The sequence below is a fragment of the Hoplias malabaricus genome, chromosome X2 (genome assembly GCF_029633855.1).
Source record: "Hoplias malabaricus isolate fHopMal1 chromosome X2, fHopMal1.hap1, whole genome shotgun sequence".
NCBI lineage: Eukaryota > Metazoa > Chordata > Actinopteri > Characiformes > Erythrinidae > Hoplias > Hoplias malabaricus.
This window is the reverse complement of record NC_089819.1, coordinates 9391980-9411107: the sequence shown is the minus strand read 5'-3', so window position 1 is coordinate 9411107 and position 19128 is coordinate 9391980. Positions and strand designations below refer to the sequence as shown.

Genomic DNA, 19128 nt, shown 5'->3' with positions numbered 1-19128 from the left:
TCCATGGACCTGGGTACCTTTTTAGTCCCTGCTCATGCCTGCTACAAAAAAAAGCTGACTAGGTACTAAATGTGGTCCTCACAAGCCTACCACAGATACATCCGTACCCACGCCCACGATCTGCTCGCGGCCCATGAATGATTGGCAACTGTCTAATTTTGGAGGCACGGCTTTTACGCACATGCCTCCGAGCCACCTCGAACTCCAGCCCAAACCTTCTGAGTTTGCCCCCCTCTCTGACGCTTCTCTGGGCGTGGTCTATGCTAGTAAAGTGAAGTCACCACGTGACGTAGTTTTGGGAGCTAGACCACGCCCCAATTACCTCTCCGCAGCTCTATTTATACCCCTTCACTCTCACTCCATCCCCGTGTCGAACAACATCGCACCCACCACCACCCCATCTCCCCCCTTTTTTCATTCTGACCACTTTAAGCCCTGGGGTGGGGGGCACGGCTTTTACGTACACGCATCTGAGCCACCTCAAACTCCAGCCCAAACCATCTGAGTTCGTCCCCCTCTCTGATGCTTCTCTGGGCGTGGTCTATGCTAGTAAATCATACACATAAACATGACATATTATGTTTTTTTTTTTTGTTAGTTTTGTTTTTTTATTTAGGCAAGAACAACCCGTTTGCTTTATTTGAAATGAACAGATTTTTTTTCATATAGGCTGTCCCTGTCTTAGTCCATTAACTGTCTTTGGATTCTTATGTTGGTTTGTTAATGTATTTTTGTTTTGTTTTTTTTCCCCACAATTTTTCCACAATAGTAATGCACAATTTTCAGAATTTGGATATTGATTATTTGTCACAGTCATGTCAAACTTTTTATTAAATGAATTAAATTGTCCAAATACCTATTGGGTTCACTGTGTAGAGATTAAAATCAGTGCTGGAATGGGAATCATTTTCCTGAGAATAGGGTGCGTCTCATGCCGAAAGTGTAAAATCTCAGTATAAAAATATTTTTCAGTTTTGATGGAAGACATATCAAGACATGTAAGTCCAGTAGAACAGGAACAGATGCCCAGTCTCATTCCTGACACACAGGCCATAACAAGCCATTCCCGCAGGAGCAACAACAAGCAGCAACAATGGGAATATTTCATAAGTGTGTAAAATGTTCTTAATGACATTATTGTAAACATTACATGGACAACATCAGGTAAGTCTCACGGAGCTGGCTGTAAGAACTGAGTTGGTTTCTGTGCTGTTAAAATGTGATGAAACAAATGGTTGAAGTAAGTATTTTCTGACAAGTGAGGACAGGTATAAACTGTAAAACTAGTGTTGGCTAGTTTATTTATGCAGGTTTATTGTGTTTCTCCTGCAGATAATAAGACAAAACAATGGATCAGAGAATACAGTCCATTAAACGTAAGACAAGTCAAAGATTTAGCGTACAGAACAGTCACTGTTAATGCGAATGCTGGGCACAATTCCATGTTATATGCTGTTTAGCTTTCACTTTCACTGTCATCTGTAGGTAATGACGCAGGTCCACAAAGCTCGCCAAATGTGGACATTTCAGCTCAGAATGGAAGTCAGGTTACAGCAGTGATCCTCGTAGATTCAACTGTTCATGGAGATATCAATATTAACAGCTTAAGTGCCAAAGGTTTCTGTTTTCTTCATCATATATAATAGCATTAATATTACATGCTGCTTTCTGTGGTAAAGAAAGCAGTGTTAAAGCACATTTCAGGATCAAATTTAAGTCTAAATACAAGTGAGAAATCACAATACTGAATGTTATATCAAACTAACCTTAAACATATTTACTTTTTCAAATTACAGGAAACCATATTTCATGCTCACAAATCTCAGGTATTTCCAGAGTGTTACTGACAACAATTATCAAAGAACACAATGTCTTCTGCATAAAAATAAAAGCATTATAAAATAGATTCATTATAAAATGGATTTTTGAATGAAGTATTTGTTAGTATTTATTTAATTTTCTGTATCTATTTTCTAATACAGCTGAATATAAAAAGATGATTGTTGACATGTATTCAACGGTGGAAGAATATAATTCTTTCCCTGGTGTAAATATACACCTGGCTGAACGCTTTGTTGACCTGCTGATGGTACAGAAACACAGAGAGGTGAATGAGAGACAGCAGGAGATAATCTGCAAAGGACAGAAGCTCCACAACATCTTAGGCAAAAGGAATACAGATGAATACTGTACAACAAGCATTCATCAGATGTTCTGTCCTGATGCTTCTGGAGTTACCCAAAGGACTGTCATTCTCCAGGGAAATTCTGGAAATGGGAAATCCTTCACTGTACAAAAGATCATGTTAGATTGGGCATGTGGAGCTTTCTACACAGAAATGTTTGATTTTGTCTTTCACCTGCAGTGTAAAGAGTTGAATGAATCAGAACACACAAATTTGGCAGAAATTCTTTCATGCAGCATAAATGCAGAGGTGATCGCTGAGGTCTTGCGCTCACCGGGGAAACTCCTGTTCCTCATAGATGGCTTTGATGAACTCAGACCTTCACAAAACAGCTCAAAGTCGCTACTGACTGACCCACATAAAACAGCGTCGGTCCAGGCCATCCTCAGTGCCCTGCTTCAACGAAAAATGCTCCCGGGCGGTTTTTTGCTGGTCACGACCCGGTCCACAGCTATGCCTATACTGAGAAATGTTCTCAAACACCCTTACCGTTTTATTGAAATATTGGGCTTCACTGAGGAAAGGGTGAAGGAGTACTTTAAGAAGTTCTTCAAGGATGAAGATGATGCTCTATCCTGTAAAGCCTATGAATATGTGAAGGCCAACCATAGCCTTTTCACAGCCTGCTTCATCCCAGTCATCTGCTGGATCATCTGCACATACATCAAAGAAAACGGCATTGATCTAATAAACGGATTAGAGACAAGCACCTCTATATATGTTCATTTTGTGTCCACTATGTTGAAGCATCACTGGCAGGATCTCCATGACCCTGTTCAAGATCTGCTGATGAGCCTCGGCCAGCTAGCAGAAAAAGGGATTCGGGAGAAGAAAGTGCTCTTTGAGGTCAAGGCAGTGAATGCAGATTTTGTAAATATTCCCTTCCTGTGCAAAATTCCTTTCAGGAAAAGGGTTCTTTCCCAACCAGAATTTATGTTGAGTTTTGTGCACCTGAGCTTTCAGGAGTTCTTCACAGCCCTGTACTATCTGCTGCTGGATGATGAAGAGTCCCAGAAGAAGACCAAAAGGTTGCTTCACTGTGAGGATGGAAGCCTTTCTACATGTGCAAGAGACATAAAATTACAGCACCTGCCCATTATTCGTTTTGTCTGTGGTCTCTGTAATAAGAATGTGAGCAGTGAATTCTCTCTTGATATGAATCTCAAACAGGTATCTCCTTCCATAAAAACTCTGCTGAAGAAATGGATACTACAAAGTATCGCTGAGTGTGGTCACAAGCGTGAAGGAAAAGTGGGTGAAGGAATAGTGTTCATCTTCCACTGTCTCTATGAGCTACACGAAGAAGACTTTGTTAAGGAAGCTATCAAAGGCTTGGAAGAAATAAATCTGGGCATTACATTCCTGACCACCACAGACTGCTGGGTTCTGCTCTACTGCCTCCAATGCTGTCAGCGAATCAGAAACTTGAATCTTGCGCAGTGCTGTGGAATAACAGCTGACAAGTTGCGAATGCTTCAGCCTGCACTCTGCAGATGTGAGAAGTTATGGTAAGTAACTCAGAACAAATTGCTATTGTTAAATGTTTAAAAGCATGTCTTACAGTTTTAAGAAAACAGTCAAGTGTGCACATTACTCAAGAGCAGCATAATGCTTCTTGATGTTTTTGCTGGATGAAATCATTTTGGTGTATGTTCCCCTTTTTTTTAAATGTATTTATTTTTTGCCAACTTATTAATCCAAAATTTACTTCTGTATTTTTAGCAAATTTCAGACAATAAGTTGCCAGAAAAAGAATGTGTGTATTGCTCTGTAAATTATTATAAGAAGTTGATTTAAAGGCTGAATGATAATATTTTGTTTAAAACATTTTTTTTAATTTGGTAACAATGTAGATACACAGCAAATTCTCCAGTGTTAAATCAACACTATTAGTGTTAACACTGATAGTGTTAAATTATTACACTAACAGTGTTAATTTAACACAAATAGTGTTGATTTAACACTGGAGAATTTGCTGTGTACACTGCTTTTGTCTAGAACTTCCTTGCTCATGTCCACTTGATTTAACTTATCTTTAAAGAATTTGAATCAAAATTTACTGCTGTTTCAATAACTGCTACAATTTGAGATTTAAATACAAAATTGTTTACATTAAAAGTATTTTTGTGTCTTTGATATTTGAGTTTTAAGTCCTATTTACTGCTGTTTAATAAGTGACGTTTTGACTAGAATTTCTAAGTGAATATAGCCTACCTATATTCAAGATCAGCCGCCAACTCACCAAGTCACTAATTACCATAGTATAGTTTCACAGTAATTTTATCATGTCTTACTTTATTACTTTATTAAAGTGCTTTTAAAGTACTTACTGACAGACTAACATATAAAATGGAACTATTAAAATAATATATGTTTGCCATGGTATATTTCAGTAATACCATTGCATTGTTAATGTTAAATTACATAACAGCACCATGGTATTTTTGTCATCAATATAATACCATTTAAAATAATATAATCAGACAACATTATACAACAATGGGAATACCATTGTATGTTTATACTGGGTACTGTCATATATGATGGTATATTTTAATGGACCATATGGGATTTGTAAGAGTCATTTCCTTTTGGCAGTTTACTTCTGGAAGAACTGAATGACGCTGATGTCAATGACCTGGTTTTGGCACTGGGAGAAGGAAATACACTCAGATATTTACGGTAATATTTTTGTGGATTTGGATATGTTTTTGTGTTATTTTTTGATATTTATGGGTTTGTTGTTTTGCCTTCACTATTTATTCTAAAACAGGGGGTTGCACCACAGGATCGGAGAACAAAACCAACTGTAATAAAATATATAACTGAAATATGAACAGCAAAAAACACACAAGAATATAAAGACAGGCAGTTAAGCTAGCAGTTCTTAACCAGCCACAGGTGATACATACAAGACACCAGGATAGAGACTGATGGGAAGTGTTTATGACTCAGGAGAGGATTGCGCACAGCCAGGGGACAATCCTATGACATGAATATTGTGAATAATATTGTGTATGTGTTTTTCTTGAACAGCCAGAAGAAAGGTGCACTTTCAGAACATAGTATGAAGCTGGTTCTCGACACTCTAAACAAACAGAAAAGACTGGGTGCAATTGAGCTCTTAATCAAGAGCATTTCCATTGAGACTGCACTCCAGCTCCTAAATACTGAAGTAACAAGCATGAGGTAAGAGACAACTGAAGAGGTTAGTTAGCTGTTCTGTTAATAAATTATATTAAATATTTTTGTTATTTGCAAAATACAAATTAAATGTATACTGTATTTCCTGTAACATAGTCTTGGAGTCTAAATGTCCTTCATGTACATCTAGAGATGGTCACTACTGTAGAACAGTTCACATCTGTTATGCTGGTCCCAATGGGGGACCATGGGAGAATTATGTCAAGAAAGGCATTCAGAATTAAACCTTTGTAAAGTTATTAATACTTCACCACAATTCCTCACAGGAGCAGCAGAAAGTGAAACAACAATATGTACTTTATATGAGTTGTTGATGTCCTCTCATTGGCAGGCTGAAGGTGAACGAAGACTGTGATGACAGTGTCTGCTCAAGTCTCTACGTGTCCAACAGTGATGGAGAATTCAGGTGAAAGATTCCAGAAATTATAATCACTTTAGAGATTTAGAGACTTTAGAGATATTATTATAATGTTCAACAACAATGTATCACACACAGGCACTTTATCAAACATGTTTCAGGATGAACATAATTAAGTACAGTCCAGGAACTCCACCCTCTCTGTCGAGAGTCTTCCTTACCTGCCTAAACCCTGAGATATCTGGCACTAACTGGAAAGAATTCTTACAAGTATTTCACAAAATAAACAGCTCATCAGAAATGTAAGTTTGTCTAAATGGTTGGGTATAAAGTATGCAAATGCGTTCTAACATCATGCTAACAAATTGTCTGTTTGTGCAGTTGTGCTGAGTTCGAGGAGCATCTGTCTTCTCTTATGTGTTTTCTGAGGTCAGTGAATGGTCTGAGGGAAATTGATCTGGATGTGTTAAGTTTAAATGAGATGTGGTTTTCCTGCCTCCTCTCCATCATCCAGACCTGCCACACGCTACATAAAGTCAAGTAAGAACAACGCTCCATACAGACTTTTCTACAGGTCTTTAAATCTGTTTTGTAAAGAAAATAGAAGTCTATACACACTCATGTAAGAACAACACTCACTTGGACTTCATTTATATTGCTTTTGTTCATGTATATATTGACTGTCCACTGATGATGTGCATTGATTGTCAGAGTTAAAACGAAGAAGAATATTAATGAAGAGTGTGTCTGCTCTTCACTCTCTATGGCAAGAAAGGACTGTGATTTCATGTAAGGACCTCTTTATAAATTTATGTATAATGTTGCAGCATAAACTTTAGTCATTTAGCCAAATTTTGGATTTTATTACAAGTTTTACGTGACACTGACCATGATGAATTGACAGCAATCCTGGGTATTTCAAATTTGTAATGTTTGCAATAATTCAAGCCTAAAATTAAAATAATCTTGTTCTGAAATAATTAAACCTTAAAAATCTAAATGTGTAAAGTGCTTGCTGTGCAGTTTTGTATTAATTATGTAATTTTTTTTTAAGGCTGAAAATTTGCGGATACAGCCGTCCACCCACTGAACCTTCACTGGCAACAATTTTCCTCATCACCCCACACGCTAACCTGTCCACGACCAACTGGAAAGGCATCTTACAACCACTGCACAAAATAAACCACTCAACAGAAGTGTAAGACTATATGGATTATATAGTCACTGTCAGTATAAATCCCTGGTTATTTTATAGAAAAAACAAACCTACTTCCTTTTAGTTACGTAAACGAAATGGGATTTTCCATCATTTCTATTGGTCTGTTTTTAAATGTTACAGTGTAAAAATGGAGTTGGTGATTTTAAATGATATGAAAAATAAGTGAGACACTAGGCTTTTTTCCAACAGCAATGGTATATTTTTAAGCAAAAGAATTATGTAGCACCATGCTAACAAACACAGATATCTATAAGCTAACATAACCGATCTGGTTGAGCAGTATATTGCTTTCTGATCCTTTTATAAGTTAATGAAGAATGTTAAAATAACTTATTGCTCCATTCAGTAAAGCAAGTAATAAAAGGCTATGTATGGTCAGAGAAAATGGGCATATTTTTAGACTCTCATAGCACGTTACATTCTTGTAAAATTAGAGTGTTGCCTCAAACACCAATGTGCAACATCTACCTAGAGGATGAGACAGTACCCAATCCGCACCAGGACACTCAGACTAGAGAGAATGGATGTCATTATATTTGTGGATGGGGATGATTAGGAGGCCAGAGGTGATCAGAGTGGTAGATTGAACCAGTGCATCAGGAAAACAACCATTCTATTTTTTCAGGAAATGTCCAGGAACCTTTTACGACCTCAGTGTGTCAGGACCTGGGTTTCACATCTCATTCAAGGGAGGGCAAATGAAGATGATGATTTATCTTTAGACAATGCCTCTCCTGCTTTCTGTTTGTCCAGATGTGCTGAGTTTCAGGAGGGTTTATCTTCTCTGCTGTGTTTCCTGGTGTCAGTGAAGGGTCTGAGGGAGATTAATCTGGATTTGTTCAGGTTGACTGAGAGATGGTCTTCCTACGTCCTCTCCGTAATCCAGACCTGCCCAACCCTACAAACAGTCAAGTAAAAACTACATGCATTATAGACTCTACCATAGTACTCTAATTCTGTTCTGATAAAAAATACTATACTATATGATAAGATAAAGGGCGGCACGGTGGTGCAACAGGTAGTGTCGCAGTCTCACAGCTCCAGGGGCCTGGAGGTTGTGGGTTCGATTCCAGCTCCGGGTGACTGTCTGTGAGGAGTTGGTGTGTTCTCCCTGTGTCCGCGTGGGTTTCCTCCGGGTGCTCTGGTTTCCTCCCACAGTCCAAAAACACACGTTGCAGGTGGATTGGCGACTTGAAAGTGTCCGTAGGTGTGAGTGAATGTGTGTGTGTGTGTGTTGCCCTGTGAAGGACTGGCGTCCTCTCCAGGGTGTATTCCTGCCTTGCGCCCGATGATTCCAGGTAGGCTCTGGACCCCCCGCGACCCTAAATTGGACAAGCGGTTACAGATAATGGATGGATGGATGGATGATAAGATAAAGCTATGTGAAAAAGGATAGTAGACAAGAAAGGTCATACTAGAAATCCTTGAAAGCAGCAAAAGAGATAAATATATGAGCAGGGTCTGAGTAACTATTATTTAGAGTGTGTTACAAGTCACAGTGTGATATGCATGTTGGAATAGTAAAAAGTACATTTTGTATAGTTGTAACAATTAACATTTATAAAAAGCCCAGTATGTCATGTAGAAGATATGCTATATAGTTTTGCTACTAACCATGTTAAAACAGAAATGTCAATTTTGTAATTCAATGCCATTGGCTACAATGCCCAACAAAAAAGCAGTGTACATTGTTGGTCCTTATTTTAACAAAGAATACACAAGAAAAAAACATATTTACATAAAACTCTTTATTTAACAAAGACACAAGGTAAACAGGATGTAAAAGTACAAAACTGAAATACAGTTAAACACAGAAAACCCCTGTGTGAATATGACCACATGCCCATCAATTACTCACTCTTTAACAGAACTCTAGTAAACAGGATCAGAACAACAAAAACACATGAACAGAATAAACACACGGAATACAGGAGCAAAAGGCAAAGGCAGAAATGATAGCACTATTAAAACTCAATTAAGTGTAAGTAAGAAAATAAGAAAAAGAAATCCCATTACTTTCAATATAAGTCTCAGTATTAACCAATGACATTCTGGTGCTATGTATTATATAGTTTTTGTTTAGTTGTGAAAATATTATGAAACTATAACCTTATAAATTTTGTCCACTCTATGACTTTTATATCCACTTTTACTGAAATAATGGACCAAAATTCTTACAATCTATTATTTTTATTCTGCTTTAACAATGTTTATAAAACACTGCTGTAGTAAAGGAAAGATGGCAACAAGATCAATTTTATTTCCTGCACAAAAACAGCAGTGGATCTTTGGTGAAAAAAACATCTGGACCAAACACCAGCAGGAGGAAAGTATTAGATTGTAATTATTTAGGAATTCTATGGATGGTTTTCCAAGGAGGGATTAAGCCTAGTCCTAGGACTAGGCATAATCCCTGTTTAGGAAATCACCCCCAAAGGTTTTGTGAATTGTTTCTCAGTTCAGTGTTGCTGAAGTGGGACATGAATTTTTCTGTAAAGCCCTCTACAGAGCTGTGAGAGATATTAACATATATACACTGTGCACTGGGCCTTTATCCTCAGGGTGTCCACTGATATGTGGAATGGATTATTACTAGAAGAAGGAATCATGTTCCTGCAAAAATCACAGAAACGCTCAGACTGCACCCTCACGGTCTTTGGGTGTGTATAATAATTATTACCCCCCCCACCACCACCACCACCACCCCCACCCTTGTTATTAAAATTTAAACACAAACATAACTGCAGTAATGTGTTTTCTTTGTAGGATGAGATGCCAGAAACAAACTGATAAATGCACACTGGATGTCAAGGGAAAGTATATGATGGATCTCAACTGCAACCAAAATGTGAAGCTTAAGTTCTAAAGAGCACTGGAGACACACAAGGGAAAATACAGGTCTGCTGTAAGACAAAAAACACATATGACAAATTTACAAGAACAAAAAAACATTCTTTATTTCACATGGGAGTTAAAGGATCAGTCAGTTGAAGCCAATTTCCACCATTTAAAAAAAAGTGAGATATTGCATTATGTGACTTTTTATTTAAGATGTGGAAATTGTCATCCATAGCAGTTTTTTTTTTTTTGTTTATCCAATTAATATTTTCACATTATGTAACAGCTACGTTGTTACTTAATGACCTTGACAAAATAGGGATTCAGTACTAAACCTAAAATATGGCTGCCACATGTGGTGGGACCAACTTTATGTTGCATAAACTGGTTTGATCAAGGACTAATATGACTACAAAAAAATGTATTGATTATTGATCGAATGTCAAAACTCTGGAGTTTTTAAGTCTGGAGCATATATTAAACACAGCCATTAATAAATGTTTGCATTAAAGGAGTAAAATACCTATTAAAATTATCATTTTAATACATTTTAATAGGTATTTTACTCCTTTAATGCAAACATTTATTAATGGCTGTGTTTAATATATGCTCCAGACTTAATTTGAACGACTACAGAATATATACATGTGTGTGTGCTCTAAGTGTGTGTAGATTCTGATTGGCTAATCAGGGCTGAATTTTCTTCTGTGTTAAAACTGCTTTCTGATGTGGGGCTAGCGCTGCAAGGATTTCTGGGAGTTTCCAGGGGGCTGGTCTCTGTGAGGTCACTCTCAGGGCTGAAATTTGGGGCAGGAGGCATGTCCATGTGTTTCCTGTTTGTGGCTGTCGTCATAGCGAGTGAACCGTGAACAAGCTCCTTTTCGCACAAACTCAGAGACTCTCTAACACACACTGAAGGCTACATACACAAAAACAGAAATCCAAAAATGAATACACCTCTGTTTATTATTATTAAAATGTAATATCCAATCACTTTGAAATAACTACTAATGATAACTTTAAGTAGCCACAATTAAGTGGGGTTTAGTGACATTTGTTAGTATTCTTTTAATGGAAAGGCTGTTCATTAAGTGTTGGCATTTCCACATTCACATTTATATATACATTTGTTGTAATCATTCATTCATTCATTATCTGTAACCGCTTATCCAGTTCAGGGTCGCGTTGGGTGGGTCCAGAGCCTACCTGGAATCATTGGGCGCAAGGCGGGAACACACCCTGGAGGGGGTGCCAGTCCTCCACAGGGCAACACACACACATTCACTCACACACTCACACCTACGGACACTTTTGAGTCACCAATCTACCTACCAACGTGTGTTTTTGGACTGTGGGAGGAAACTGGAGCACCCGGAGGAAACCCACACAGACACAGGGAGAACACACCAAACACCTCACAGACAGTCACCCGAAGCAGGAATCGAACCCACAACCTCCAGGCGCCTGGAGCTGTGTGACTGCGACACTACCTGCTGCACCACCGTGCCACCCTGTTGTAATCATTTACTTTTTTAAAATAAACAACAAATCTTTATTACAACAAAACTATTTATATTTTGTCATATTTTAGTGATATTTAAGAATGATATATTCACTTTTGTTGTATTACATAGCTAATCATGTTGCAAGAATATTAAAAGATTATTTAACACATTTATACATTTTGTAATATGTTTTGAGATGTTTTCTTTTGAGAAAGTGTCATCAAAATATTAACTTATGTCATTGTTTTTTAAGTGAGTCACATGTATCATGTATTTTTTTATTACGCAGAACTTATGATGTATTTTAGACAATGCTCACCTTGGTGTGTGTTAGAGACAAGGATTTTGTGATGTTCTTCTGTTTGTATGAACATCTGAAAGACTGAAGCCTGCTTTCAAACAGGTCCAGCTCCACATGTCCCAGTACCTACAATTGCAGGAAATCAATGCGTAACATTTTATGTACTAAACAAACATTTTCAATGTATTAAAAATTAATTAGTAACTCTATTACAAATACAGTTTCTGCTTAATAATGTGCTAATGGGACACATTTGATATAGGTTTAATAAGTCAAATAACCGTATACCAGACCCTTGATGTGTAATAACATGCAAATATATTTAATAGTATTTCAGCTATTTCTGAAACATATTTATTGGTCCATATGACATGAAAGTGTACATTTAGAGAACAACTATTAAATACTATAAAATAAGTAAACCATAAAATACTAAAAGTAGTTGTTATCAGTCAGGTCCTGTACCTTCTTGGAGGTGGAGGTGGAATGCACTTTGTATTTGGACAAACTGGACTCTCGACTGAGTGACGACTCACTGTTTGATGAAGAAAGACGAGTATTTTCCACAGTATGAGAAAGACATGACAAACCAGGGACTTTTGCTGCCAGTGTCACTCTGTCAAAAATAAATCAGTCACTTATGCAATTAATAAATCTTTTTTAATAATATCATATACACTCTTTAAATTTTTATTTCTTGGTTTAAAATCAATTGTGTGGTATGGTTTAAAGTGTGAAGGTGTTGCATTTAATAATTTGGCATGCATGTTTAGAATGTTATGATTATAGTACAGTATGTCTCTGGAATTCTATATTAAGGCATGTTATGATTTAATATACCATGGCGTGATATGAATGTGGTGTGTTTACCTGTATTTTTTGTGTACGATGGCATATATAAAGGGGTTATAAATTGCAGAGGCTTTGGCTATGATAGCTGGAAAAGTTTTAGAGTATGGGTTCAGTAGGTGTGCGTACCTAAGAAAAACATATAATTTATTATTTGAGTATTTTTTTTTACATTTACTCACAATATATACAGTCAGGCACATATACAAATTTGCAATATTTAGCTGAAGAAAGGTGGCTTAAGTTAGAATTTTGTATTAGGTGCATGTGTTAAATCTATGAAACACGTGTGTATATGGAATATATCAAAGATTGAAGGGGAAATTTTACCCAGCTGAAGCGATGAGTGTGATGAGGGCATATGGGGCCCAGGACATAACGAACACAGTAATAACCACTGCAGCAAGTTTAGCCAGTCTCCATTCCGTTTGGACACTCCTCTGAGGCTCAGAGACTTTTGCCTTCCTCACCTGAGAACCCAACCTTGATACATCCCTGAATATAATCACAACAATAATAAAAATGACATAAAAATTATTAATAATATGATCCAAAATGTGATATATAATATAGGTCGAAATATATGTAAAAATATATGTACAGTTCTCCATATGTAAGTATATAGGTGTAATTATAGTAAATAACCTGCTTGTTCTCCGCACAGAGAGGAACATTTTGATATAGCAGCAAATGATGATGCCCAGAGGAACGAAGAATACACAGCAGCAGAGAGAGAGTGTATAACTGCGGTTTCCCCACGACGGAGAAACATAATCCCATGTACAGGAGGTCATTAGGCCCTCCGGAACATAGGAGCCTTCATAAACATTGAAAAACACTTAATAAACAATTAAAAACATACATAAACTTGTAGTGTCAGTTAAACAGCGAAACATTTATGAGCATGTAGAATGTGATGAACACTATAATGAATTAATTAATATGCACAAATGTTCATAAGCATGCATAATGGATACTTGCAGATGTTACGGCTTATGTTACAGACTGCTTGTTTATGTGGATGCAGTTAAGTCCAGTTTAATGTCATATTTAATTCACAGTTTTCACTTTACTGCTTCCCTTCTTCTAGCACTTCGGCGAGGGGTTTCTGATAAAGCAGCCAGGGAGAACATATTTGAATATTCAAATTAGCTGACTTACTCCAGCCACACAGAGGGGCAAGGCTCCAGACGAGAGAGTAGGTCCAGACGAGGATGATGAATATGAAGGTTCTATACCTGGAGTTCCAGCTCATGGCCTTTAGTGGGTGAGTGATAACCAGGTACCGATCCACAGTGATTGCAAGCAGAGTATTCATCGAACAGATCCCAAACAGAGCTCCACAAAAAGCATAAAGTTTGCAACCTGCCCACACACACACACACACACACACACACACACACACACATTCACTTTTTTAGTACAATTAATATGAAAGCATCCTATTGCTTTATTGTCCCTGAATAAATCAGTTGCTTATCCTAACCATAACCACCTACTACTAATATGAGCCCTAGCCCTACTTACTTATTATCAACTTGATGTTATGGGGACATGATTTTGTCCTGATTAAGAATACAAGACAGCAAAATGTGAGGGTGTAAGCAGATTTTGGTAACTATCTCTCTCTCTCTCTCTCTCTCTCTCTCTCTCTCTCTGTGTGTGTGTGTGTGTGTGTGTGTGTGTGTGTGTGTTACCTAGTTCCCCCATCATCCACTCTGTGTGTAGAGAATTGATGAAGAAGACAGGACACTGCGTTAATGCCATCATCAGGTCACTCAGCGCAAGGTTCACAATGAAGAAATTTGGCATTGTACGCAACTTTCTATTGCTGATACACAGATTACAAAAATTAGTAATTTCAAATTAGTTTCAAGATTAAAACTCAAGATAATAATACAAAAATCTCATTAAAAAACACAGATATAATACAAAATGTATTATATAAAATCTGTGCTCACTGTTCAGGATATGTTCTTTATTTTCACTTAGTGTGTGTCTGTTTTTGGAGCAGAAATGCTAACAGCACTCACAGCGCTAATGCTCACTGTGCTGCTCCACTTTCAAACTCTGACCCACATCACAGCACTCAAACAATTAAAGTGGAAATAATAACAGTAGTGGCAGTGCACAGTAAAAGAGCTTTAAGAGATTTTAAAAGCTTTTAGTGGGTGCTCCCCATCCACACTACACATGGCATTAACACAGTAAGCTGCAGTCACTATTACAGCCACAAGAGAGCACTAATAATTACACGTGGAACACAAAAAACAAGAGTGGTCTTTTTCGGTCAGAAAAACAGAAGTTATTCTGTAAGTCTGTCTCATCAGTTTCTGTCATGATGATGATGATGATGATGATGATGATGATGATGATGATAATGATGGTAGTTATATTTATGTAGCATCTTTCTAGACCCTCAAAGTACATTCTTTGCGACAGAAGGGAGATGCCTCAACAACAAACAATGTGCACTATCCACCTGATGATATGATGGTAGCCAATACCCACTGGTATTTTCAACACACTGTTAAGTAGTGAGAGCCTACATGTACTTCTGTTCTACTTTAGCTCAAAAGGCTTTACAAAAAAACTAAAAAGAAAGAAAATCCAACCAAAAAACTCACCCCTACATTTAGCCCAACTTCCAAGCCACTCCTCTAAAATCCAAGAACACCATAGATCCAAAAATACAGAGAGAGGTGTGAAACAAAATCCTTTCAAACAACATCAACCTACTTCATGTCCCATTCATGAGAAGGAAAACTGTAGCCTTGAGGTCAAATGTCTCTCTAAAATCCCAGTATACCGCTCCACACTTTTACAAATATGCACGCCACCCATGCTGTGGCACTGATGCTTTGAGAGACATTGGTCTGGATGGTCCCTTCTGTCTATGGCACAGGGAACTCAAAGTCTGTATTATTTAAAAAAACAAACTGAAAAACTCGCAAAATTTACCTTAGACTTGGCATACATATACTAGCATACAGAAACAAGCTCATATACATTACATATGTAACATACATAGTTTTGTGTTCTTCTTTGTACTGTTTCATGTCATGTGACTGTTTCCCCTTGTCTTGTGTCTGCTTCCTGCTTGTTCCCTGGTCATGTGATACCCTTCCCTTTTGTTTCTAGTGTCACGTGTCTTAATTAGTGTTTAGGTGTTTCTTGTTAGAGTTGTTGTCTTATAGTCCATGTCTGTGTTTCGTGGTTGTGGGTCATTGCGAGCGTGTGTTTTTTCTTTTTTTTTTTTTTTTTTTAAATGTTAGAAGTCTGTAGCATGTCCATGCTTTGTGTTCGCTGTCTGAATGCCATTCCAGGTCCCTCTGTGGCTAAGTATCTCTGTTTCTCTGTATCTATGTTCTCAAGTATCTCTGCCCTAGCTCCTCTGTTTAGAATCTAGCTTCTGTAGTCTGTGTTTAGCCTCTTTTCCTGTCCAGTGTGTTTAAGTTGTCTGTTGCTAGTTTAGCCCCTTGCTTTGATTAACGTTTGTTTCAAGGTTTTTGTATTATGTTTAGTAGCCATTGCGTGATTAGCTTCTCTGTCTAGTTTCCTTGTGATTAATAAAGTCTCCTGCACTTACCTCTGTTCCTATTCCTTAACCCTTGACCACCACTAAACCAGCATCATGACAACATAAAAAATAATCAGTTTAACAGCCATTAAAACGTACGTCCCACTCACTTCTGTGGAAACTGACCTGCAGAAAGCAAAGACAACAAGTGTGTTCCCAGCCACTCCCAGAGTCCCCACAATTAGGATGAGGAATGCCAGGATGTAGTGCACATGATCAGGAACATCCACCTTCTTGAAGACAGAGGACCTCTGCAGCTCCATCGTCATCATCAGTGCCATCTTTAACATCATCAGATGCTTCATCGAGGAGAATGTATATATAAATACAGTACATGCAAACAGGGTCCATTCTAAACTCACTTAGTAATTTGTTATTGCAAAAATGGCAAAATCACAACTTAAGTCAAATAAGCACAAATGAACTTGTTAATGATATGGTCCATATAAGTTAAGTATTGAGGCAGTGTTTAAGTAGAGATTATATAACGTCATAGTGGTCAGAAGCAGCCAGTGACCTAGTTACTCCTCTTCCAACCCTCGTTTATAGGCAGCCAGTTCATACATGAATTCCTATATGAATGATTTTTTTAATCAGATTCTTTCAATTATTCAGTCAAACCAACTCAAATCCAACCCAATCAAATTTCTTTGTAGCATCATAGATAGTGATGTTTACATTTGTTATGCTAAGCATTTTTAAAAGTAGTTAAGCAAATGGTTTCAAGAAACTGGTGTTTTAAAGGAAAACCACATATTTTTACCTTACAGTTACAGCTTCAAAATGTGAAGCTCCACTGACCTGTAATAGGGAGAACAGAGTCACTTTTACTCTGGGCTCAGTTCTGCTGAAACTGCACTAGGTAACTTGTGGAGCAGGGAAGGAAACCACATTCTCTCCAAGAGCTACTTTCTTTTTCAGAACAGGTCACTTTTACTCAACTGTTAACTGTCACAAGAAGATGGACCATTCACAGACCATTATGGTAGTATTGTGTATAGAAGCAAGCAACTGTAAAAACAGAGCTACAGTAAAAACACACCCACAGGAAACAAAGTGGTACACATACTTTCTCAATTTATTACTACTAACTAGTCCAAACAAAACTCTTTACCTCAATCCCTTTCATCCCTTGCCCCCCCCCCCCCTCCCTTCTATCTCTCCCTCTCTCCCAGTTAAATGAAGACCTGAAGACCTGAATAATATCTGACAAGATTAGCATGGTGATTTCTGTGAATATTCCCCTGTGTTAATTTAGTTTGGAGTTGAATTTCATACTTGCCGTGTTCTGGGCGAAATAAGGTGTTAGTTTTCCATTCCATTTCCTCTTATCTCTATCATGATTAAAATCATCATCATCATAGTCCTACAGCTGCTGAGTCCTGAATAAACATGTGTGGTTAAGTGAAATCTGTGCAGTGGTGGAATAATCCAGGCAGCAATGATGTCTCTCTCTCTCTCTCTCTCTCTCTCTCTCTCTCTTTCTCTCTCACACACACAAACACACATCGACATTTATGGGGTTATTTCTGTCTCTCTCTCAGGGATCTCTCTGTCTCTCTGGGTGAGAGAGGCATAGACACAGCTGTGTGTGAGTTCTGACCGTATGGGATTATATTTGTTTCTGTGTAATCCCTGGACTCATACTGCATCAGACATCAGGTTAATGACCACACGCTCTTGTAATCTCACCATAAAGACCAAACACTAATGTAATCTATTCTAATCTTGTCTAATGAAACCTAATCTAATTCATATCCCACTGCTCACACTTCACTCACTGTTACTTTTCACACTTTCTTATTCAAAACACACCAGCTAAAGTTTATCAAAATGATATGGGTCAAAGCTGATGTAAATGAGTGTATGTGGAAATTAAAGAGCTGCAGATTTAGAATGTCTGTGGTAAGTTTTGTGTAATATTTACACTCAGATGTGGTGGGTCTAGTCTGAACAAAATATTATTAAATTCACAGCAGTTCCATAGAGTTTGGTGATAGCTGTCCTGTATGTGGTTGTTATTGTAAACTGTGGCATTGAGAGGTAATTCTATGTGCTATTAATTTTTGGCTTATAGGTAGCTGCTTGTATTAACACTGCTGTTCTGTTTATTGAAGTGTGTTGTAGTTGTTGTAGCTCATTTTTACATTAATGTGGCTTTGTTAAGCAGTCTTTGTGAAGCTTGAGTTTTATATGATTGTGCTCTAATGACTGTTATGATCATTAATGATCCTTGTCTTAACTGGTTTGTTGAGATTCTACTTTATAAATGGAAATGATTTATGAATTCATAAGAAGTCAGGGTGAGGCAGACATAAATATGTAAGGTTGCTTATAAGTTGTTTAGAACACATGAATGACATTTCAGTAAAAACAACTCCTCCACTCCACTTTGCCTTCAAGTTTGTCTTTTTTCTATTCTCTTGAAGCAAGGGATTTTCAGAATGAGAGAGCAAACTCTTTTCTGGAATGTCCTCACACACACCACAGAGATAAAATACTCACACACATACAATCCCTAAAGTTTCCAGCTAAAGCTGCTCAGATCTAATCTCTGGATCTTGGGATTAATGTGAACCACTGTCTCAATTTTTTAAGGTTATGTATTATTGTTGTATTTGTTAGTACACAACCCCCTCCACCCACCACCACCCCTAAGCTGGATAGGTGAATACAAGAAAAAGGGCGGAGACGGTGTGGAGGTGTGAGCTAGTTTGTCCGACCTGGAAATGACATGGGTTCTCAGGTCATATAGGGCTAAGTAGAGGTGTGTGAGCATGGTCCTACTCCCAAAATTCATTTTTATGTAACTTCAATTCTTAATTTTTTCAGTTGAACAGTTACTGGTTGTAGGTCTGATTTACCTTATATTTCAGCATTAATATAGTGCAAATATATATATATAGAGAGAGTGAGAGGTAAAGAGAATGAAACAGAGTGTGTGAGAGAGTAGTGAAAGAATTCTCAAAAAGCAGAAACAAAATGATCATTTTTAAAGCAGATGAACAGAGGAATAAGGTTTTAATCTCTAATCTTCCTTTTTAAAATCTTACACACACACACACACACACACACACACACACACACAC

At 37.5% G+C, this 19128-nt stretch overlaps 2 protein-coding genes across 2 annotated transcripts; one reads left to right on the top strand and one right to left on the bottom strand.

Annotated features, from left to right (window-relative positions):
- The first annotated feature begins 181 nt into the window (after positions 1-181).
- Positions 182-10286, top strand: LOC136676583 (NACHT, LRR and PYD domains-containing protein 1 homolog). Its single transcript, XM_066653683.1, has 13 exons — positions 182-266; positions 1486-1617; positions 1983-3693; positions 4784-4867; positions 5222-5374; positions 5721-5795; positions 5909-6049; positions 6129-6287; positions 6459-6536; positions 6802-6945; positions 7720-7878; positions 9528-9626; positions 9733-10286. The coding sequence occupies exons 1-13, from the start codon at positions 182-184 to the stop codon at positions 9830-9832; spliced, it is 3120 nt and encodes a 1039-aa protein (XP_066509780.1). The 3' UTR covers positions 9833-10286.
- Positions 10287-10403: 117 nt separating this feature from the next.
- Positions 10404-16302, bottom strand: LOC136676807 (melanopsin-A-like). Its single transcript, XM_066654040.1, has 9 exons — positions 16166-16302; positions 14157-14290; positions 13621-13824; positions 13105-13276; positions 12790-12954; positions 12481-12588; positions 12076-12226; positions 11629-11736; positions 10404-10723 (listed from the first exon to the last, which is right to left on the bottom strand). Exons 1-9 carry the CDS (start codon positions 16300-16302, stop codon positions 10463-10465), a joined length of 1440 nt encoding a protein of 479 aa, XP_066510137.1. The 3' UTR covers positions 10404-10462.
- Positions 16303-19128: the final 2826 nt, after the last annotated feature.